The 23,914-nt window shown below is 43.2% G+C and overlaps 1 protein-coding gene across 4 annotated transcripts in view; it reads left to right on the forward strand.

Annotated features, from left to right (window-relative positions):
* The window catches only part of grid2 (glutamate receptor, ionotropic, delta 2), a 930,013-nt gene that overhangs the window by 149,232 nt on the left and 756,867 nt on the right, over positions 1 to 23,914 (forward strand). For all 4 annotated transcript variants that reach the window (XM_052010062.1, XM_052010063.1, XM_052010064.1 and 1 more), the window contains exon 2: positions 16,486 to 16,641. In XM_052010062.1, the coding sequence (XP_051866022.1) occupies positions 16,486 to 16,641 (156 nt within the window). The remainder of the gene's footprint in view (positions 1 to 16,485; positions 16,642 to 23,914) is intronic.

The raw sequence follows: 23,914 nt of genomic DNA on the forward strand, positions 1-23,914 counted from the left end.
AAAATAAACGTAATAACAGTTAGTGCAAGTTGAGGGAAATCTAGCTCGAGGTAGAATTACGGTTTTCAGGTGGGTTCAAGAACCTGACGGCAGTGGGGAAGAAGCTGTTGTTGAACCTTGAGGTGTGGGTCTTCAGGGACCTGTACCTCCTGCCTGATGGCAGCATCGAGGAGGGCATGGCCCTGGTGGTGGGGCTCCTTAATGTTGGATGTCGCCTTCCTGAGACATTGCCTGTAGATGTCCTTGATGGTGGGGAGAGCTGTACCCATGAAGGAACTGGCCCAGTCCACCACTCTCTGTAGCCTCTTGCATTCCTGTGCATTGGAGTTTCCATACCAGGCCATGATGCAACCAGTCAGAATGCTTTCCACTGCACATCTATAGAATTTTGTCAGGGTCTTTGAAGACATGGCAAATCTCCTGAAACATACAAGAAAATAGAGATCATCTAAGAAAGCGTGCCTTCTTCATGGTTGCATCCATGTGCTAATCTAATTGCCTGTGAGAAGAGGGTGGTTGGAAGCTCTGGAGGACATAAAGACACCAACAACACTCCAGTTTTGAATTCATACTTTGCACAAAGGGTGATGGTTGTGGTTGTTGGAAATCAATCATCTCAGTCCCAAAACATCATTGTGGAAGCTCCCCAGGGCAGTGTTCTAGGGTCAAATATCTTCAGATGATTCAGCAATTAACCTCCTTCCTTTGGGTCTGAAGTGAGAATGTTCGATAATGATTGGAAATCCTCCATGATGAACCAATCCATGCAGCGTGCAATCCTACATGTGGCAAAACCCAGACTACAAACAGCCTTAGGCTGATATTGACAAGTAAAGTTCACGCCATGAAATTGCCGGGCAAAGACTATCTCCAATAACAGAGAGTCTGTCTGTATGCTCTTAATGTTTAGCGGTGTTACCATTGCCAAGTTTCTCACCATCAACATCCTGGGGTTATCATAGACTAGAACTTCAACTGGTCCAGCCACATAAATGTGAGGCAACAAGAGCAGGTCAGAGGCTGGGTGCTGTGTAGCGAGTGACTCACCTCCTGACATTCCAAAGCTGGTCCACCATTTACAGGACACAGTCACCTGAAGGAATATTCTCCACTTGCCCAGACGAGTGTGGCTCCATCAGCTTTCAAGAAGCTCTAAACCATCCAGGATAAAGCAGCCTACTTGAATGATAGCGGATAGCAGACCTCAAATGTTCATTTCCTCCATCAGTGGCACACGTGGCTACAGTGTGTGCCATTGACAAAATGGAGTGCAGTCACTTACCCAGACTGCTCTGGCAACCACCTTACAAACCTGCTCATCTCTCTTCAAGAAGGACAAAGGTGGCAAGTTCAGGGGAACATCATCTTCAGGTTTCTCTCTGGGTCACACACCATTCTGAATTTGGAAATGAATTCTAGAAATTTGTCTAAATTGTAGAACCCCCTCCCTACCGTGGGAGCACCTTCACCAGAAGGACTGCACTGAAGGAAATAAGGGATGGCCAGTAAGTTACAGCCTTGCCAGTGGTGCTCAGATCTTCTAAAATAAAATGCTACAACAATCTGAGAAGCAAGAACACCCGATTTCTTCTACTTCTTCCTCTTGCGAATGTCATAAGCAACAAGCAGGCTGCTCCATTTTCATGGAGCCTGATGCCATTTGTCGACTGAACGGTGTGGCGTCCTCCACTGCTACGTCCAACCCAACCCCACCCCCACTCCCACCATTGTCCTCGAGGAGGTTGGTTTGCCCCCTATATGCTGGGAGTGGTAGTGTGTCGATGTTCAGGAATCGATGCCTGGTCACATGTCAGCTCAATCCAAAAGTTGCCAAGGGCAGCGAACCGTTATTAACCAATAATAATCAAAAAGTCATTAATGTCACAATAATTAAAAATCAAAGTCAAGGCATTCCTTTTGATGTGCAATTGACACAAGGGAACCTTGTGATGGTTATTGATTGAATTTGAAATTCTTTGCTCTTTGATCTAGTTACCCAGATTTTAACCCTTTGCTTCCAGTAAGAACTGGAGAGAAGGAGGGGGTTTTATTCTTCCTGTACCTACATTGTCATGTTACCTGTAGGGAAGGTTGGTGGGGATAAGTACAGGTGGGCTTTCTCAGTATTCCAAAAGTCTGGGGAATTACAGAATAGAATGTAATGAAGTGCTTCTATTTCATGGTACAACCTCAAGACATCACAAAACTCACAGACACAAATGTCTAAAGTTTAATGTGCAGGTACAACAAACATTTCAGAAAGCAAAGAGTTGGTGAAAATAAAAAAAAACTGCAGGTGCTAGAAATAAAATGATGTCGCCTCCTTGTCAGTAATTCCTAAACTCGCCCTTTCTGTGGAGTCATAGAATTCTACAGCAGGGAAACAGGCCCTTTGGCCCAACTCAACCACGCCAGCCACAATGTCCATCTGAGCTTGAAAATGCTGGAAATACTCAGCAGGTCAGGCCACATCTGTGGGAAGAGTAACAGAACTAACGTTTAAAGGTTGAAGATCCTTTGTCAGGAAGAGTACATTGGCCTTTGTTGCAAGAGGATTTGAGTGCAAGAGTATAGAAGTCTTGCTCCAATTACATGGAGCACTAGTGAGACTGCATCAGGAATATTGAGAATTGTTCTGCCTACCGAAGGTGAGATATACTTGTGACAAAGGGAGCACAGTGAAGATTCGTCAGATTGACTTTTGGGATAGAGGAGTTGCCCTTTGAGGACACTTGGCTTATTCAACTTTAGAAGGGGACAGAGCCTTAAGACTTGGGGGAATAGATTTAGGATGGAGATAAGGAGAAACTCATATATATTTACAGCATATTTGAGTATATTTACAGCATAGATTGATAGATTTTCAGATAAAAGTGAATCAAGGGATGTGGGTTTACTTCAGGAGCTGAGGTACAAGTTCTGCCGTGACCTTGTTAAGTGGATGAAGTGCTTCTATTTTGTGATACAACCTCAAGACATCACAAAGCTCACAGTCACAAATGTCTGAAGTTTAATGTGCAAGTACAGCAAGCATTTTGGAAAGCAGTTCTTGGTGTCTGGACATATTTGTAACGTTGGAACTGCTGGACGGTAAGAACTCTTGAGGTGGGCTGTGCATGCAGGCAGTCCCCAGATTATGACAGGGTTCCGTTACTGAGAACTGCCCTTAACCTGAACTGTTCGTAAGGCAGAAATGAGCAGAAACAGTGTGTGGGAGAGGATCACAGAAACAGTCGTGACGGGGGAGTGAGCAGGCACGGGGAGAGCAGCCACCAGCCGGCCTCACTGACTCAGTGAGTGAGCGAGCGAGTCTGCTCAGTGCTTCTGGCTCTGCTCAGGGAGTGTGGGAGGAGAGAAGGCAGGGGGAAATGCCCCGTTCCCACCCGGCAGAAGATGCCTGCAGCCGGCAAGTCCACCCCTTCCACTCTGCCGGTCTCCCAAACACTCATTCATTTGTCTGAAGTGTATGTAAGCCAGGTGTTCATAACCCGGGGAAAACCTGTATTGTGACAACTGTGTTTGCAGACAGACTGAAGGTCGGCTGCCCCAGTTCAAATGGATCCAATGACATTTCTGGGCATCTTCAATAAGCATTTTGCTGTTTTTATTTCAGGAAATTTTGCAAGCAGAACTTGCCTTCCCTGATGTGCTGATTGATCCCAAACTCATCCAACAGATTTATTTGTAATACTGTGCTTTTCATGTAGACAATTGTTTCAATGTTCTTCACAGGAGTCAGAGAGTTATACAACACAAACAGGACCTTCAGCCCAACTCGCCCATGCTGACCAAGATGCCAATGTAAGCCTATCCCATTTGCCTGCATTTGGCCCATATCTCTCTGAACCTTCACTATTCATGTACCTGTTCAAATATCTTTTAAACGTAATTGTTTCCGCCTCTACTATTACTTCCAGCATCTCCTTCCATACATCAACCACCTTCGGTGTGAAAAGCTTGTCCCTCAGATCTCCTTTAATCTTTCCCCTCTCATTTTAAACCATACCCTCTAGTTCTAGCCTCCCCTAACCTGCAAAAAAGATTGTGACCATTCACCTTACCTATGCACTGTATGATTTTATAAACCTCTGTCAGGTCACCCCTCAGCCTCCTTCTCTCTAGTACTTAACTGCAGTTGCAAAGAGCTTGTAATATAACTGCTGCCAGTTTTGCAGAAGTTCTGACAAGGTGACAAAAAACCCAAATTACTCATTTTATGCTGAAATAACTTTCGTCTGAAAGCTTTACAATAACTTAGCAGCTGGCACTATTATACTCTCCCTTCTCTCTATTCCTTTATCCTACAAGCAGAGCTCTGAGGACGCTCTTACCTTCTAAGGAGTCAATTCTCTCATGATTTGATGAGATATGGCATCGCCCTTCCCTTACTGCAGTCCCCATGTCACTAAGAAGTCTTATCTTTAAGGTAAAATGTCATTTGCTGATAACAGCTGAAGTTGCAGCTTTCTCTTGATCTAACACCGAGTTTCACACTGCCACCTCCTCTCCTGGCCTGAGAAAAGACAGTTCTGATTCTCTCTCCCTCTTCTGTCTCGTATCTGTAACAGTTCTTCGATACAATTTTAATCTGTTATAAAATTACAATTTTGGATTATCTCCAAGTGGTGAAACATGTTTTCAAAAGCAACAATGGAGTTAAATTTCCAGTGGGTTTCACTTCTGTGGGGATGTGGGTGGGAGGGCAGTTTAAATGGAATCAAGTATTCATAATGGAGTTATATTTTATGTAGGAAAATACAAACTTCAAAATCTCCTGTCTGTCTGTTATTAGAACATAGAACAGGCCCTTTGGCCCACAATGTCTGTGCTGAACACGATGCCAAATTAAACTAAATCCCTTCTGCCTGCACATGGTCCATCTCCCTCCGTTCCCTGCATGTTCATGCCTCTTAAACACCACAATTGGATCTGCTTCCACCACCACCCCTGGCAACCTGTTCCAAGCACCTACTTCTCTCCATGTAAAAAAGACTTGCCCTGCACACCTCCTTTAAACATTTCCCCTCCTGTCCTCTAGTACTTGACATTTCTACCCTGGGAGAAAGATTTTGACTGTCTCCCCTATCTATGCATCTCATAATTTTATAAACTCTCATCCTCTGATGCTCCAAAGAAAGCAATACAAGTTTGTCCAACCTCTCCTCCCAGCTCACACTGTCTTATCCAGGCAGCATCCTGGTAAACCTCCTCTGCACCCTTTCCAAAGCTTTGTTGAAGCCAAATGACCACCAAATGACATGAATAGGTGACTGGACAGAAAGCAAAGGGGAATAACGGGATTACTCTCAGTTTGATAGGCTGTGACTACTAGCACATTGCAGGGTTCGATTCTTGGGCCTCAGATTCTCATGTTGGCTGAGGTGACCAAATTTCTAAGTTTGCTGATGAAACGAAGTTAGGTAGGATTACAGAAACGGAAGAGGATAGAGGATATTCCAGTGGATATGGACAAGCTGAGTGACTGAGGCTGCAGCAGATAGAACATAATGTGTGGAAAACATTATCAACTTTGGTGCACATAACCAGACACCGGAGCATTTGTCATATGGTGAAAGAGTGGGTAATTATGTTCAGTTTTGGTCACCTCATTATAGGAAGGATGTGGAAGCTTCAGAGAGGGTGCAGAGGAGATTTACCAGGATGCTGCCTGGATTGGAGACCATGTCTTGTGAGGATAGGTTGAGTGAGCTAGGGCTTTTCTCTTTGGAGAGAAGGAGGATGAGAGGTGACTTGATAGAGGTGTACAAGGTGATAGGAGGCATAGATCGAGTGGACAGTCAGAGACTTTTTCCCAGTGCGACAACAGTGCAAGGGGACATAATTTTAAGGTGATTGGAGGAAGGTATAAGGGGGATGTCAGGAGTAAGTTTTTTACACAGAGAGTGATAGGTGCATGGAACGCACTGCCGGCAGAGATAGACACATGAATGATATAAAAATAGGGGGCTATGTGGGAGGGAAGGGTTAGATAGATTTTAGAGCAGGATAAAATGTCATAACATTGTGGGCCAAAGGGCTTGTACTGTGCTGTAGTGTTCTATGTTCTCTGTTGATGTCCCACAGGACCTCTGTGTGCTTGTACACAAGTCACTGGAAGTGAATGTGCAGCTATTTTCCTACAACCATCAGGTTCTTGAACCGACCTGCTCAAACCTAATCCGACCTCAGCAACGGAACACAAAGGACCACTTCTTGTACTACCATTGACTTGTCTCTGATTGTGCTTTTTCTTTTGCACTGTCTTGCTTTGCACAGCCTTTTTCTTCACTGTCTTGAAGAATTCATGTATAATTTATGTTCTGTGTGTTGTCTGTACCTATGTGCCTGTGAACGCTGCTGCAAGCAAGTTTTTCATTGTACCTGTACCTCACCGCACTTGTGCACATGATAAACTTTACTTGACTAGACTTGATTAGGAAGACAACTGGTCTGTTATCCTTCATTACAAGAGGATTTGAATACAGGAGCAAGGAAGTCTTACTGCAATTACATAAGTCCTTGGCAAGACTGTACCTGGAGTAATGTGTGTAGTTTTAGTCTCAGAGTCAGAATCAGAATCAGGTTTATTATCACTGACATATGTTGTAAAATGTGTTGTTTTGTGGCAGCAGTACAGCGCAAGACATAAAGACATAAAAATTACTGTAAGTTACAAAAATAAATAAATAGTACAAAAGAGGAATAACGAGGTAGTGTTCGTGGGTTCACGGACTCTTCAGAAATCTGATGACGGAGGGGAAGACCCTCACCAAAAGAAGGATATCCTTGCCATCGAGCTGGAAGAACAGAAGCAACTAAAGCACCACCACCTTGAAATTGCCCTCTAAGTTGCACACCATCCTGAATTGGCATTCTTTCACTGTCGCTGCGTCAAAATCCTGGAATGAACTTCCTTACAGCATTGTGGGCGCACCCACACCTCAAGGACTGCAGCAGTTCAGGAAGACAGCTCACCACCTTTTCAAGAGCAATTAGCAATGGGCAACTAAATGCTGACTCAGCCTGTGAAACCCATATCCCTTGAAGAGAGGGAATGCAGCAAAGATCTTCTAGGTTGGTTCCAAGGATGGTGTCTTTGCCACATTAAAATAGATTGAGTAAATCATACCCTCAAGAGGTCAGAAGAATGCAAGGAGATCTCATCAAGGTATACAGAATTCCTGAAGGGCTTGAGAGGTTAGATAGAAGGAAGATGCTTCCCCTGGCTGAGGATTTTAGGACTGGGGGCAGAATTTCAGAAAAAGGGTTAGATCATTTTGGACAGATGAGGAGAAACATCTTCACTGAGAGAATGGTGAACCTTTAACTGTGGAGGTTCAGTCACTGTGTTCATCCAAAACACAGATTGATAAATTTCTGGGCACTAAGGGTTCCAAGGGATATGGGGGTACTGCATAAAAATGGCACTGAGGTAAAAGATCAGCCATGATCTTGGTGAATGGCAGAGCAATGATACCCTGTCCTACCTCAATGCTGTGTAATGAATTGATCTGTACGATCAGTATGCAAGACAAGTTTTTCACTGTACCCTGGCACAAGTGACAATAATAAACCAATGCCAATACCAAATTGAAAAGGCCAGATTGGCTATTTCTGCTCCTATATCGTACGTACAGGTTTTATAGAATTGTTTCTGACTGCATGTAGTGTAAAAGGTCATGGCTGTCATGTGACCGTGACAATACTGACAACACTGACCCCTCTGGCTGGGATGACACCATTGAGCACATGACCGAAAGCGACACCACTGTCAATCAAGGTTTGGCTCCACCCCATTAGGTAAACACCTTTGTCCTTGCTGGACCACTCGGACTGGTCTGTGTGAGCACCTTTGTTCCTGGGCACACCTACCATTGGCCCGTTTAACACCTTTGTCCTTGCTGGACCACTCGGACTGGTCTGTGCGAGCACCTTTGTTCCTGGGCACACCTACCATTGGCCCGTTTAACACCTTTGTCCTTGCTGGACCACCCAGCCCCCCAGCAGTATAAAAGTGCTGCATGTTTGGTTTTCTGTCTCTCTCTCTGTCTCTGAGGATGTTGAGGTAAGCTGTGCACTACTTCAGGGCAGTTAGTTAAGGACTCCCGAGGTCAAAGAGCCAATGTTTGTCCAGAATATCAGGGTGTTCAAACATTGTATTGTTTATTCCCCAATCATTTGTAACCAGTTATTGTGTGTGTGTGCGCGCGTGCGCGTGTGTGCGCACCTCACCCCCTGTTGCGATTCCCTCCACATTCACAATCACGTGTGTGATCGCGAGTGTGCGAGGGTGCATTTGTTCCTTCACATGCTGTTCCCATGTCGGTCTTTGTGAATAAAATCCTCCTTTTAAAGTACAAAGACTGTGTGTCCAGATACCTTTAGCTTTAAGATACCAAAAGAACCTTTCTCACAACACTGTAGCCTTCCTGTTTGTTTACAAAGCCTGATGGTTTTATTCAACAACTTCCTACTATGTTTGCACTTCCAAAGGTTCTAGGGATGGAAACCAGACACATGCCTTGTTGTTCTTGCACATAGTTAAAAACCACAGGGGTGGTCAGGGAAGAAAACTCAGTAAATACTTACAGAAATGGCTGAACCACCAAACAAAATTTCTCACTGAGCCACAGAAGAAAATATTAGGGTAGACCAAAGACTTGGTCTGAGAGATGTGATTTAAGCAGTTGCTTCAAAGAGAAAAGAGGTGTTTTTGAATGAAATTCAGAAATTTGGCCTTTGACAGGTAAAGGGACAAGTGACTTTGGTGGAGCAATGGAAATTGCAGAGACGCACAGGTAACCAGAATTGGAGGAGCACCAATATTAATATGTCCCTGTTTAGAGTAAAGTGCCAATGTGGCTTGAGTAAAGCCCTTCCTGTCTGAAGGAATCATTAGGAGATTTTCTCTTGATGATTCCTGGAGGCAGCATCTCTCTTCTATTTCAGTTTCATTTCAGATCATTTGTTGCAAAATTGAAATCACTGGAATGTATTTTTGTATTGCACTGTGAGCTGGCCTCACAGACTGAATGACTTATCTGATCACATTTAGTGACAGCAGTAATTAAAAATTAGTAGAAACCTCTGCAAATTAACTCAAACAGATATGCAGATCACAAAACAACAGATTTCACGTCTTTTAGTCAGTGATAATAAATCTAACTCTGATTCTGACCATGTGTGTTTTCCCATCCGACAGCACACAGACACACAGACATTGTCACCCTCCACACTTGCACAATCACACACAAACAGAAAACACCACAGCTTAATCAGCAAGATGGCAAATATTTACATTGTAGTTTCCTGATCATCCTTGCTTAATAAAGGAGCTCGATAGGAACGTGAGGGGCAACTTTTTTACACAGAGGGTGATACCTATGTGGAACGACTTGCCACAAGAAGTGGTTGAGGCAGCTACAATAACAACTTATAAAAGACAGTTGGACAGGTAAATGGATGAGAAAAGTTCAGAAGGTTATGAGATAAACGCAGGTGAATGAGACTAGCTTGGATGGGCATCCTGGTCGGCATGGACCAGTTGGGCCGAAGGGCCTGTTTCCGTGCTGTATGGCTCTGTGAGCTGGATTAATAATGCACAAGGAGGCTTTTGATGTTTTGTTTCTTAATTAGTGATCAATTTTATTTCATGCATTGAAATTGATTGAAAGAAATGGAGTAAAAATCCACTACAGATTGCACTTAGAGTCACAGAGCACTACAGCACGGATACAGGCCCTTCAGCCCAACCAGTCCATCCTGACTACGGTGCCCACCCAGCTAGTCCCAATTCCCTGTGTTTGGCCCATATCCCTCCAAGCACCTCCCCTCCATGTACCTATCCAGGTGCTTCTTAAATGATACCATTTTACCTGCCTCAACCACTTGCTTTGGCAGCTCATTGCATATAGTCACCACCCTCAGGTCCCTATTAAATCGTTCCCCTTTCACCTTCAACCTATGCCCCCTAAGCTTTTAGACTCCCCTACCCTGGGGAAAAGACTGTTACCATCCCCCTTATCTATGCCTCTCATAATTTTAAGCACTTCTACACTTGCTGTCATTGGTTTTGATACTTAGCTGAGATTCTCATCATTACTGGAAAGTAAGAACTGTGTGAAGAGTGAGTGAATGGAACCCCATGGCTTGTATGGTTCAGCAAGACCCATGTTTTGATCCTTACAAACTTGTCAAATTATCTGTTCATGTTTATATGCTTGCTTCAACTGAGCACAAGCATCATATTTTGTATCTGCCTTTATTATCTGTCAAAAGGATAGCTTGTAAAGAAAACTAGCTTCCTATTAAGCAAGGATCCAGTCAAGTAGGACAGTTGCAATCCCTGTTGGATTCGGGTTGTTAGCTCCTAAACTGCTAAGGAAGGCAGTCAATAAAAAAGCATTTGGAAAGCAGAAAGTAGAACAGCATTCATCTGCAATAAAGCCTCATTCCAGAGACTTGAGGATGTACTCCTCAATACTTCAATGCTGTAATAAGAGAGGGTTAAAAATTACAGAGGCAATGCTGTGCAGGTCTCTGCTGTGCTCCCAGAAAAATATTTCCAGGTTGTGGGTTATTGACCAATCCTAATGGCCCCCAACATAAGTAGCATGTCAGGCAATCTCATGGAAGTTGAACATTGGCCACGTTACTGTGGGTGCAGGGTTATATACAGGCCAGACTAATTACCAATGGAAGAATTCCCTCTGCTACAGGTGTTCATGTGTGAAATGTCTTTCTCTGACAATGACACTGGATTATTTTTATTCCAGATTGCTTCATTAACTGAATTTTGGTATTAGTTTATTATTGTCACTTGTACTGAGGTACAGTGAAAAACTTGTCTTGCATACCGATCGTACAGGTCAATTCATTACACAGTGCAGCTATATTGAGTTCCCCAGGTACCATGAGGGGATGTGAACTCATGTTTAGACAGCATCATTCATGCAATCTCCTATACTACTAATTTAATCCCTGTATTTCCAGGTCGTGACTCCTAAATTTTCAACAATTTCCTCTCTTCATTCAGTGAAAAGTATAGTTACAGCTATAATTCTGTTTTTGAAGATGATTTGAGTTTTGTCTTGAAACATTATCTTTTTATCGAAAAAAAACGAAAGGCAGATTCTTCTATCCGAGCTCAACAACTCCATTGCCTTAGTTGACAATCCATCTATATTCTACCTTCACACAGATTTGTCAGCTACAATTCGGTTAATAATATGTTTTGCCTTTTTTAAGCAGGTTAGTATTTTGTTTTAGGCTGACATTCCCATGCAGTACTGAGTGAACAGTCAAAGGTCCCATCTTTCAGATGAGACATTAAAATGAGGCCTGATCATCTTCTCAGATGGTCTGGAAAGATTTTATGCTTCTTGTTAAAGGGCAAAAGAATTCTTATTGGTTACATTGTCAATATTCACTGTTTAATCAACATAAGAGAAATAGATTATCTAACGTTTGTTTCATTGCTATTTGTGAGAGCTTGTTCACAAGCTGGGTAATGCATTGATCACCTTACAGTGAGGACTGCACTTTAAAGATAAATTAATTGGTAATTAGTTTATCATTGTCACGTGTACTAGGTACAGTGAAAAACTTTGTTTTGCATGCCATCCAAGAAAATCATTTCATCACATCAGTACATTGAGGTAGTACAAGGGAAAAGCAATCACAGAATGCAGAATAAAGTGTTACAGTCATGGAGAAAATGCAGTGCAGCCAGACAATAATTACAAAGCCATAACGAGGTAGATTATGAGGGCAAGAGTCCATTTTATCGGTAGTCTTATAACAGTGGGATAGAAGCTGTCCTTGAATTGGAATTGGTTTATTATTATTAGTTGTACAAAGGTACAGTGAAAAGTTTGTCTTGCATACCGTTCATACAGATCAATTCATTGTATGGTGCATTGAGGTAGTACAAGGTAAAACGATACAGGATGCAGAATAAAGTATAACAGCTACAGAGTAAATGCAATGCAGGTAGACAATGAGGTGCAAGCTCATAACGAGGTAGATTGTGAGGTCAAGAGTCCATTTTATCGTACTAGGGAACCGTTCAATGGTTTTATAACAGCAGAATAGAAGATGTCCTTGAGCCTGGTGGGATGTGCTTTTAGGCTTTTGTATCTTCTGCCCAATGGGAGAGGGGAGAAGAGAGAATGTCTGGGGCGGGTGTGGTCTTTGATTATGCTGGCTGTTTTACCGAGGCAGCGAGAAGTATAGACCATGGAGGGGAGGCTGGTTTCTGCGATGTGCTGACCTGTGTCCATGACTCTCTGCAGTTCCTTGTGGTCCCAGGCAGAGCAGTTGCCATACCAAGCTGTGATGCATCCACATAGGACACTCACCAATTTTTATCGATGCATCCTATGTGGATGCATCGATAAAAATTGGTGAGTGTCAAAGGGAACATATCAAATTTCTTTTGCCTCCTGGGGGATTAGAGGCGCTGGTGTGCTTTCTTAGCCGTGGCATCTATGTGGTTGGACCAGGACAGGCTACTAGTGATGTTCACTCCTGGGAACCTTGAAGCTCTCCACCCCCTCGACCTCAGCACCATTGACGTAGACAGGAGCATGTGCACCACCCCGCTTCCTGAAGTCAATGACCAGCACTTTTGTTTCGCTGACATTGAGGGAAAGGGTGGTATGTGCTTTCAGGCTTTTGTATACTCATTTGCCCTTAATGACTTTAGGATTGAAAGGCACTATATAAATGCAAGTCCTTTTTTAAAATATGTACATGTACACTGATTCTTTTACACACACCCTCTCTCTCCCAAACTATAATTTTCACAATTGATTGTTGCTGACACTACACAAATAAATCAGAACACTTTTAGCGAGATGTGTTAAACACATGTTATACATGTCCAGTATATGTAAGCACGTGTGTTGCTTATATGGTTAATGATTATGGGGGACAGATGGGCTTTGCACCTGTATAAACTGTTAATTGAGGTCATTACCTCAGATCCTGTAGGAACTAATTCATGTACCTTTGAAAGCTTTAAGAAGACTCCTGGGATGTCAGAATAAAAAAAACACTTCAACCTGGATGTCAGGGGCATGTTAATGAAAATGCTCTTGTGCGCGATGACTACTGAATTTGCACAAGAACACATGGAATTGGAGTAGGTCATCAGCCTGCTCTGCTGTTCAATAAGACCATGGCTCATCTATCCTGGTCTCAGCTCCTCTTCTGGGCCAGTTCCCCACAGTTCTCAATTGCTTGATCTTTCAAATCTATCTCCACCTTCAATACTTCTAATGATCTGGCCTCCACCACTCACAGGGACAGAGAATTCCAGAGGTTTACTACCCTCGAAGAGAAGAAATTTCTACACACCTCAGTTACAAAATATGGGACTGGTCATTTAAGACTATGTCCCCATGTTTGTGACTCTTGCACTGGTGAAAACTTTTGTCAAACACCTTTAACTCCCCCCCTTTATGTTTGAATAAGATCACCCCTCATTCTTCTGAACTCCAAGGAATACAAACCCATGGAGCAGTCTGGGGCTGAAGTTTTACAGAAACAACTAGTTAAGGCGTATTAGAAAGCCTCGTCCCAGTGAGCTCCCGAAGCACTATTTTCTTTGTGCATTTCAACGTGTCATGAACTACACTGTCCAGTCGACAGAAACCTTCCAATCCACTGGCAGGGTAAGCAGACTAATTCAGTGTTCTCTCTCAGGCCAAGTCCCAAGCATCGAGGCTCAAATCAAACTCAGCAGCCCTGCTGGGTTGACCATTTTGTTCACATCCGGCATCAAACTCTCAAACATTTTACTCCAGACTCTATCATGGCAAGGACAAGAGTATCAGGACAGGGGAAGCAATTCAGGGATGGTCTCAATGCGTCATTGAAAAAGAGTAAGATCCCCATAAACTGATGGGAATCTCTGCACTGTGACTGCTGAGTTATGAAGAAGGTGCACTTGGTGTGGTATTGAGAACCTCAACTGTCTTTGTTAGGAGCACATGGTCAACAAAAACACCATAAGGAGTGCACCCAATTGACCCACCTTTCTGCCTTCTCGAGAACGTCTTGCCCCACCTGTGCCTGAGTCTACAGATCTCAGATTGTCCTCATACAGAACTGGAAAGGAAACAAGTGATCTCAAAACCTAAAGGGCTGCCAGAGAAGAAAAATCTCAACAAAGAAATTGAAATTCTGCTTCATAAACACATTATGGCCTGCCATGATTCCTAAGTGTGATTGAATGCAAGTCTGAATTGTACAAAAGAAAAAAAAAATCGGGAATGTGACTTATATTCAGTGGTGACATATACATGAATTTATCGGTAACATTATAGGCTCAGATTAATTGAACCTGCAGGTAATTCACAGTGATTATACTTCTTCATAACCATTAGTGCAATTTGACCTTCATTGCCTCCACCTAGGGCTCAATTGCAAAATATATCTCATCATTTCTCATCAGAATTACTCTTTCAGCTCATTAGCAGTGATTATTTAAGTGGCTTCCTTATTGTTTGTTAGACCAACTATAAAACGTTTCTGATTCCAATGAGTGGTTCTCTGGTTGGCAGCAGGAGCAATATGCATCGTCAAATATAACCTTGGAAGGTACTATTGGAATGGTTTGGATTTGGGATGTTGGGATTGTGAAATGTAGGAGTGAATACCTTGAGATATCACAAAATGCTTCTAATGAGGTACTGGACTTCTGAAGTGTAGTCACGACTGCATACAGCAGGTTTGCACATGGCTAAGTTCTTCAAACAGCAATGATATAAATGAACAGATATTGTTTTAGGTTTTGGAGATCAAATATTATCCGGAGCGACTTGTACGTAGGGGTGTGGAGTCTGTTATGCCCACCTTAGAGGGTTTGGTTTACTGGAACACCCATCTACGTTGAATCCAATGCTTATACTTGGATTTAGCCCATTTTGCATAGAAGTCCTGGTATCCAGTGCTGGAGTGGGTTAAGTCAGAAGTGCCATCTCAATGTCAAGGTCAAGGTTATTGTCATATGCACAAGTACGTGTATGCACAGGTGCAATGAAAATCTTACAGGCCCATGGCATCATATAAGGAGCATTCACAAGAAAACAAAAATTAAACATAAACTACACACAATTTTTACAAGAAAGAACACAATTAAAAAACAAAGTCCATTTTGGTGCAAAATGATCAAAGTGGTCATAGTTTTGCTGAACTGCAGTGATTCGGGTTGTGCAGGTTGGTTCAAGAATCGAATGGTTGAAATGGAAGAACACACACAAATACTGGAGGAACTCAGCAGGTCAGGCAACATCTGTGGAGGGAAATAAACAGCCAACTTCATCAGGACCCGAAAAATCAACTGTTTATTTCCTTCCACAGATGCCGCCTGACCTGCTGAGTTCCTCTAACATCTTGTGTGCGTTGTTCCAGATTTACACCTTGTGTCTCCATTTTGCTGCTCCACTGCAAGGTCTCTTCGAGGTATGCCCACCCTGAAGAAACTTTCCTGCTCTCTTCGACAGGAGTTCTGTGAGGCCCTCTCTCACTGCTCCCCCTCTCTGATCCCTGCTGCTCTGTGGCTCTTTGACTATGTGACGTCCTGATGAAGGGTCTCGACCCAAAACTTCAACTGTTTATTTCCCTCCACAACTGCTGCCTCACCTGCTGAATTCCAGCATCTTACGTGTGTTTTGCTCCAGATTCCAGCATTTGCAGTATCTCTTGTGTCTTGGTTGAAGTGAAAGTAGCTGTTCTTGAACCCGGTGGTGTGGGACTTCAGGCTTCTGTACCTCCTGTCCCCCTGTACCTCCTTATGCATTCTATCTGTGCTGCTGGCTGTCATTCTGCACCCCTCATGGATTCCTTATGGAGTAGAATGGGGCAGTGCCATACTTCCACAGATCTCCCAGCTCTTGGGTTGGAAACTCTGCTCATTGAGCCTGTACACGGTTAAACCTGGGACCTTTTGAGTACAAAGTACGTTCGAATGAGTAGGGGACAAAGGCGAAAGAAAACCAGAGCTTTTTATAGAACATAGAACACTAGAGCACAGTACAGGCCCTTCGGCCCACAATGTTGTGCCAACATTTTATTCTGCTCTGAGATCTATCTAATCCTTCCCTCCCATGTAGCCCGCTATTTCTCTATCATTCATGTGTCTATCTAAGAGTCTCTTAAATGTCCCTAATGTATCTGCCCCCACGACCTCTGCAGGCAGTATGTTCCACGCACCCACCACTCTCTGTGTAAAAAAAACTTACCCCTGACATCTAATGTATTTGGAAATTCAACTATATACTTCTGGATGTGCTTTCCATGAAAGGGACACATGGGCTGATATCATCTCCAATGCAATGCCCTGTACAGAACACTGCAGAGCAACTTGCACCTCGTTGTTCTGAGAGCAACAATCATTTATTGTTGAAGTTGAGAGCTCAAACGCTGTCGATGGTCACGGTGGCTCAGGTATTTTAATGAAGTATTTCTTTTCTTTAACAGGGGCGATTTTTGATGAATCTGCCAAGAGGGACGATGAAGTGTTTCGACTGGCTGTTACTGACCTTAACACAAATGAAGACATTCTTCAGACAGAAAAAATTACATTTTCTGTAACGTTTGTGGACAGCAATAACCCCTTCCAGGTTGTGCAGGAAGGTAGGAAACAATTTTTTTTTGTAATTATGGGAACTTACACTGCATTGTTGCACTTGATTGTCCACAAGATGTGGTCTCTTACCTTGATGAAGAAATATCTTCATTCCTCCATTGATTTATGCAAAGAAACATTTTGCTAATTTTTCTGTTGAGATGCTGCAGAATAATGTTCTTTGGGTAAGCTCTCATTGTTTATTATCTCAGTAAAATGTGCTAATTATTTTGATGAAGTGTATTGAATGTTATAACAGAATTGGTTGGAGAAAAGAGAGATTATTTAGCTTAACTCTTCCAGCAAGAAGGTGGACAAATCTAGCTGCTTGCCAGATTTTGGAATGTAAAATCAGATAGAGTGTGAAGGAAATAGGTGATCATTTTCATGCCAGGTTTGTTTGGTTAAAATGGCTCCTAACAGCAGGCACAGGTTTTGTTCAATAGTGGTCTGGAGATTTGTGCTGTGATCAGTGTTGCAGAATGTCATTGGTATGGGAGTGAGAGCTCTCAAAGAAGAAATGGGTGCAAAGATGCTTAGACTGAGAACATTGAAAAGTGGAGCGCTGACATTGTAATTCCGTCATGCGTGTGTATATTTATTTTAAATTCTTCACACTCTGACTCCAGTTAATTAAAGCAAAGACTTACAGTTGATTGTTGCATTGTCAATGAAGTTTTCTCCGAATGTGATGAATTTTCAACATTGTCATAGAAATTGCTTAATTTTTCCTCTCCATCGATGTTAGTGATGATTTCAGCAACAAACAGAGTATAAAACCAGGCCCGGGGTGGTGAATTGAAAGTCCACCTTGAAGATCTTGTGACAAGATCTCTTGTGGAATGTGATCTGTGGACAGAGTGTTCCGTTCCTCTTCTGAGATTGTGCTAGTTTGAGATTCACGTGTCGGATCCGGTTATTTTCGAATCCACAGGTTCTTTCAGGAGTCCAAGAATGAGTTGCAAACAACTCGGTGCTTCACAAAGTTTTATTGGAAAAGTTTCAAACAAAGAAGCAGTCGCAGAGCACGTGGCACTAGCTTTACTATTAGGAGATGAGCTGAGACAAAGGAACTAAAATGTTGGGGGGGAGGGGAGGAGAGCAAGATAGCAAGAGAGACAGAGGCAAGATAAGCAGGAGAGAGATCGAGGCAAGAGAGCAAGAGAGTGATTAACAAAAACCGACACCTTTTATACCTGAGATAAGAGGTACTCCTTAGCTAACAATAGTCCAATCAGGAAACCTATCAGACACCTGTGGCAAAACCAACCAAAGAGAAAACACACATCCTGATGGACGAACCAATAAGCTAAAAAGTGGTTATACCTTGTATAGCCACTTTTGGTGTATTAAACACTATACATGTTTAAAAAAATACTTAAGACAGTTGAATGCAACAAATGGTTGGGTGATTGGTTTAGTGGGGAAGGTCTTGGTCCTGCATTTCCACACGGGTCCTAACACGTTTAAGGAATGTACAGTGCGGCTCCTCTCATGCGCCCTGGTGTTTCCTTCAGATGGTTTGGATTTGGCAGGAGTTGTCACTAATGTTTGTGTTTGACCCTCTAAGTGGATCTTGAAACATATCCTCCTGGCAGCAGGATTCAAAGATAAGTTGATCTAAAATCCAAGCTGCGCAATCTTTCATTTCTCTGCTTTGAAATAAACACGGTCAAGAGTGGAAGTGGCTGCAGGTGACAATTGGAGTGTCCTCGCTTGAGATGGATGGATATTTACTGGGTTAGGTACTGAATGAGGTAGAGTAAATACAGAAAAATGTAGAGGTACAGATGAGCCACAATTTAATTTAACTGAACTGAATGATCTTCTCCTGTTCAGAATCTCACACTGAAAGCTGATAGCAGGGATCTGCCTGGACCTGATTTTTTTTTTGCAAGCAAGCAAACGTTGGGAAGCTGCCTTCAAAAAATAGTTTGAACCAATATTCCTTCCCATCCTCACCACCGCTACCACGGAAATCTATCAGTGGAAATCTGTAAAATTGGGAAGGATTAGGTTGGTTCATTTTGAAGAATTCAGACACATCTAACATGGCAATGAACTCGGAACAGAGCCTCGGTTAATTGTTTGGAAGCTGTTTGCATCCTGGGAATGTTTGCAGTCTGAAAAGTAGTGGTGCATTTTTAGATAACCTTCAAAGCCCAGGAAAGACGAAATTGCTGGAACTCACCTTGTTCTGCTGCCTGACTGGGAAACCCAATCACGCTGTGCATTGGCTTTCTGATATACTTCAAGCGAAGATAGAGCAGAGGTGGGGGGAGCATATTGGTAATTGTCCTCTCTCCGATCGTTTGGTTATTCATTCTCAAGATTGGGCATCACAGCAAGAGCTAATTGCCCTTGATAAGGTGGGAGGGAACTGCTTTCTTGAACCATTCAGATTGTGTAGAATTTTGGCTGTTAAGAGAACCAAGGGATAAGGGTTTCGTGCAAAGTCAGGCAGAGGTAAAACATCAACCATGGTCCTACTGAGCAGATAGGAGGACCCAAAAGGCCGACTCCTGCTTCTACTTCTTGTGTACTTGTACACTTTGAATATGATCTCGCATTGGGAAGCAGTTAGATCGGACATTCTGGGATTTGGGCAGTGAAGGATACATATACCAAATTGCGACGATATGTGATCTGAAAAGATTCTCAAAAAATGGTGGTGTTCCGAATGTTATATCATCTCATCTCAGCTCAGCTCATTATATTAGTTCATTTCATTATATCTATTATCTCATTATATTGTCTCATATTGTGTCATCATATTATCCCCTATTATTATCACCATTATAACATTTATTTAACGGTCATTAGTAAAAGTTTCAGATCAAAGTGCTACGATGCTTTAAAACCGTGCATTAATTATTTACTGAGAGGCGAGCTCGGGTTATAACCTAACCGCAGTGTGCATGCCTCATTCACCCCTAACATCAAGTACTGTATGCCTCTGCTAATCATTCACAATCGGCAGACTGTGCAGAGGACATCCCTGGAGCCCTGTGCGTCAGCTGATGGTGACGCTGTGTCTCGAAGAGCTCAGTTGGAGAAATTGCAAGCGGTGAAATTCTGACCACATTCTCTTCCTTGCTGAGCACAGTGACAGCTTCCCAATTTGCAGTAACTGGGTCAAAGGATTTCAAACAAGCGTCAGCAGCCTGGTTTCTAACTGCAGGTCCAGCTGCCTGGAATACCTTTGGGCATACCAGCTCTGAACCAATGATACGGCATTATAATGTTCATTGCAAAGTTCTATTCCCTAACCACTTTCATGAGATGTGGCCAGTTGGCTTTATGAGTCTATCCCACGGGTCTTTTCTAATTATCCCACTTATTCCTTTCTGTCTGAAGGAGCTGTCAATGTTAACACCTTGGATTACATCTCCCTGTGGCCTTAGCTACTGTTGTATAGGAGGAGCCGCTCACAGGTTACAACCTATTAATGTCTAAGGCCTCAGAGACCTCCATTAATATTCCTCCAGTTGTCTGCCTGTTGATTTTAACTGGCAGAAGATGTCCTGGTTTCTGAATACGAGCACTTGTGCTCCATCTGCAGTGGCCATCTTCAGATTCTAGTTGCACGCCATTTCAACTCCCCTTCCCATTCCCACACTGACCTCCCTGCCCTCAGCCTTTTCCACTGCTAAGGTGAGGCCAGTACAATCAATAATCCAGGGAAGCAGCGGAGGCTACCTCATTAAATACATTTAAGAAACAGACAGAATTTTGCATATTAGGGGGATTAAGGGTTATGGGGAGAAGGCAGGTAGGTGGAGCTGAGTCCACGACCAGATCAGCCATGAGCTTATTGAATGGCGGAGCAGCCTCAGTGGGCCAGATGGCCTCCTCCTGCTCCTATGTTTTATGTTCTTATAAGAAGAACAATGCCTCATATTTAGAGAGGGTTCAGAGGAGGTTTACTAGGATGCTTCCTGGATTAGAGGGCATGTGCTATCAGGAGAGGCTGGACAAACTTGGGCTCTTTTCTCTGGAGCGGTGGAGGCTGAGGGGTGATCTGTTGGAGGTGTATAAAATTATGAGGGCATAGATAGGGTGGACAAGCAATATCTTTTTCCCATTATTAAGTGATCCAATACCAGAAGGCATGCATTTAAGGTGAGAGGGAGTAGGTTCAGAACAGACGTGAGGGGTAGGTTTCTTACTCAGAGAGTGGTGGATGCCTGGAATGCGTTGCCTGATAGGGTGGTGGAGGCAAATTCATTGGGGGCTTTTAAGAGTGTCTTGGATGGGCACACGAATGAGAGGAAAATGGAGGGATATGTGCATTCTGTAGATCGGAGGGATTAGCTATGTCGGCACAACATTGTGGGCTGAAGGACCTGTTTTGTGCTTAAAAAAAAACAACAAAAATAATTCCACTTGGGTAGCCTACAACCCAATGGTACGAATATTGGATTTTCCAATTTCAGGTAACCCACACCACCAATGTTCCTTTCTCACTGATACCAGGTCCACCCAGGTTCTCTGTGCCTTTGTTAACCTTTTCCATTCTCCGTTCCTCCTCCTCCTCGTTACCAGTACTGTCTGCCCTCCCCCATCTGGTTACAACCCCACCTCCCACACAACAATCCACCTGAATTTCTTCTCCCTTTCCCCTGCCCCACCTAATTCCACCCGACCATCATCCATCCTCCTTTGTCTGTTTCCACTAATCACCTACCAGCCCCTGGCTCACCCCTCCCTCTCACCTCTACATACTGGCTATCTTCCCTCTGCACTCTCAGCCCTGACACAGGGCCTCGATCCGAAACGTCGACTGCCCCTTTGCCTCCACAGATCCTTTCTGACCCGCTGAGTTCTTCCGGAGTTTGTTTTCTGCTCTAGTCTCAAACATCTCCAGTCTCTTGCATCTCCCTAATTTCTAATCCACTTTACGCAGCTTCAGAAAACTGTAAAACCGCAGCACAAGTTAATTGATTCTGTAAGAGATTCCAGGTTCGTGGGTTCAAGTGGCGGATACGAGGGAAAAGCCAGGACAAAGAGGCCTTAGGTTTCCTTGTGGCTCCCAGGAGAACACCTAGACTGCTGAGGCTCTTGTGTTGCACTCGTTTGACCTTGTGACGAAGCACTGCGATCCCACCCCTTAATCCCAGCTGAAGCCTCCGCTCAGGATCACTAAATATTGGTATTGGTTTATCATTGTCACAATGTACTGAAATACAGTGAAAAGCTTTTGGTTGTTTGCCATTCCATACTGGGCAGGCACAGTAGTGTAGCAGTTAGTGTAATGCCATTACAGTGCCAGCAACCTGGGTTCAATTCTGGCCACTGTCTGTACGTTCTCCCTGTGTCTGTGTGGGTTTCCTCCCGGTGCTCCGGTTTCCTCCCACATTCCAAAGGCGTACGGGTTAGGAAGTTGTGGGCATGCTATCATACACAGTCCAGTCTATCACGAAAACCAGCCTCTCCTCCATTGACTCCGTCCTCATTTCCCGCTGCCTCGGTAAAGCAGCAGCCAACATAATCAAGGACCCCTCCCTCCCCGACCATTTTCTCTCCCCTCTCCCCTTCCATCAGGTGGAAGATACAAAATCTTGAGAACACGCACCACCAGGCTGAAAAGTAGTTTCCATCCCATTGTTTTCTGACTCCTGAATGGACCTCTTGTACGACTCTTGTACCAAATGAACTCTTGATCTCTCATTCTACCTCGTCACGGCCCTTGTACCTTATTTGTCAACCTGCACTGTACTTTCTCTGTAACTGTAACACTGTATTCTGCATTCTATTTTTTTTTCCTTTTGTACTACCTCGATGTACTTACGTATGGAATGATCTGTCCGGATAGCACGCAAACAAAAGCTTTTAACTATATCTTGGTACATATGACAGTAATGAACCAATTACCAAATTGTACTTTGCCTGGTTTTAGAACCTTCTGTGGCCTTTTCCACTCCACCTTTGTAACATCCTCCCTGCACCTACAACCTCCCAAAGAATGAATACTCCAATTCTGGTCACTTAACATGCCTGATATCTGTCCCATTCAATGGTAAGTGCTTTTGTGGGTTAAACTCAAATCTGTTCCCTAAACCCCTCCATCTCCCTAAACCCCTCCATCTCCCTAAACCCCTCCATCTCCCTACCTTTCTTGCCTTCTTAATTCAATGGATGAGCACTTAATCACCAGCTTCAATGTCTCCTGATGGAATTCAAGGTCAGATTTTGTTTGGTAATCTTGCTATGTCACCTCTTGTGAAGATCTACTGCATTTAAAGGCTTGACATAAATGTGAGTTGTATCTGTGGCAAGGTTCATCAGGTCAGGATGCTGAAAAGATTCATTCTTTTCTGATTGATCATTTTTACTGCTTTGAAGAAGAAAAGGAGGATTATGAATGTCTTTGTGTGTTATTGTTAGAGATTAGTACATTTAACTGTATGAAAGCTTTCTTTTAATTTTTTCTCATGTGGATAATGAATACCCCTGCCGTTTTCTCATCAAGTTGTGGTCGACTTAACTAGTCTGATGGAGCAAATGACATTTGGGAGAAGACCTACCAAAAAAGTGAAATGGAAATGACCACTTTGCTTACAAAAGAAAGAAAATGGATTGGCAGCAAAACCTATTGTTGTTGGAAATCCATTCTATAATTGGAAGTGAATGTTTAGCATTTAAAAGCATGCAATTTTGGTGAAGGGTGTTTGCAAGAGGTTTCTTTGTAAAACGTGAGCTCCTCCTTAGTGCTGGTAATAATTGAAATTGTGCCAGAAGAGGCAATTAGTGCTAATTGAATCTTGCTTATTGATCACATTTATAATTTCACTCTGCTCAACTTTAAGGTCAACCAAAATTTTCACGACGGGAAGGGAACACTAAAACCCTATTCTGTTTTACATGTAAGCTGCATTTAGAAAATCCATTAAATCTGAATTTTATTACGAATTGACACGCCCTACTTGGACATCGTGAAGTCTCCTCCAGCACTTGTCTGTACCCACCCACAGCCAAAGCCCATATCTACACCATTGCCACGCCAAGACCCAGCTAGTCTATCCTACACCGTCCTTCAGCCAGCTGGTCCATTCTTGTACCTGGTCTGATTGCCCATCACACCCATCCTTGCTTATTTACATAGGCTCCTGATGAATTTAAAGTTGTCATGAGCACGCATTCTTCCCTCGAGTTGGTTAACCTTGCTCGTGAGCACCCCCTTTTAATCCCGGCAAAGGCAAGGAACCTGTGGAGGGATTTGACAATGAAATTTTCTTTCCTCTCAGTTGGTCTTGGGATTGAGAGTAAACCTAACCCTTT

Source organism: Pristis pectinata, chromosome 2, assembly GCF_009764475.1.
Source record: "Pristis pectinata isolate sPriPec2 chromosome 2, sPriPec2.1.pri, whole genome shotgun sequence".
Classification (NCBI taxonomy): domain Eukaryota; kingdom Metazoa; phylum Chordata; class Chondrichthyes; order Rhinopristiformes; family Pristidae; genus Pristis; species Pristis pectinata.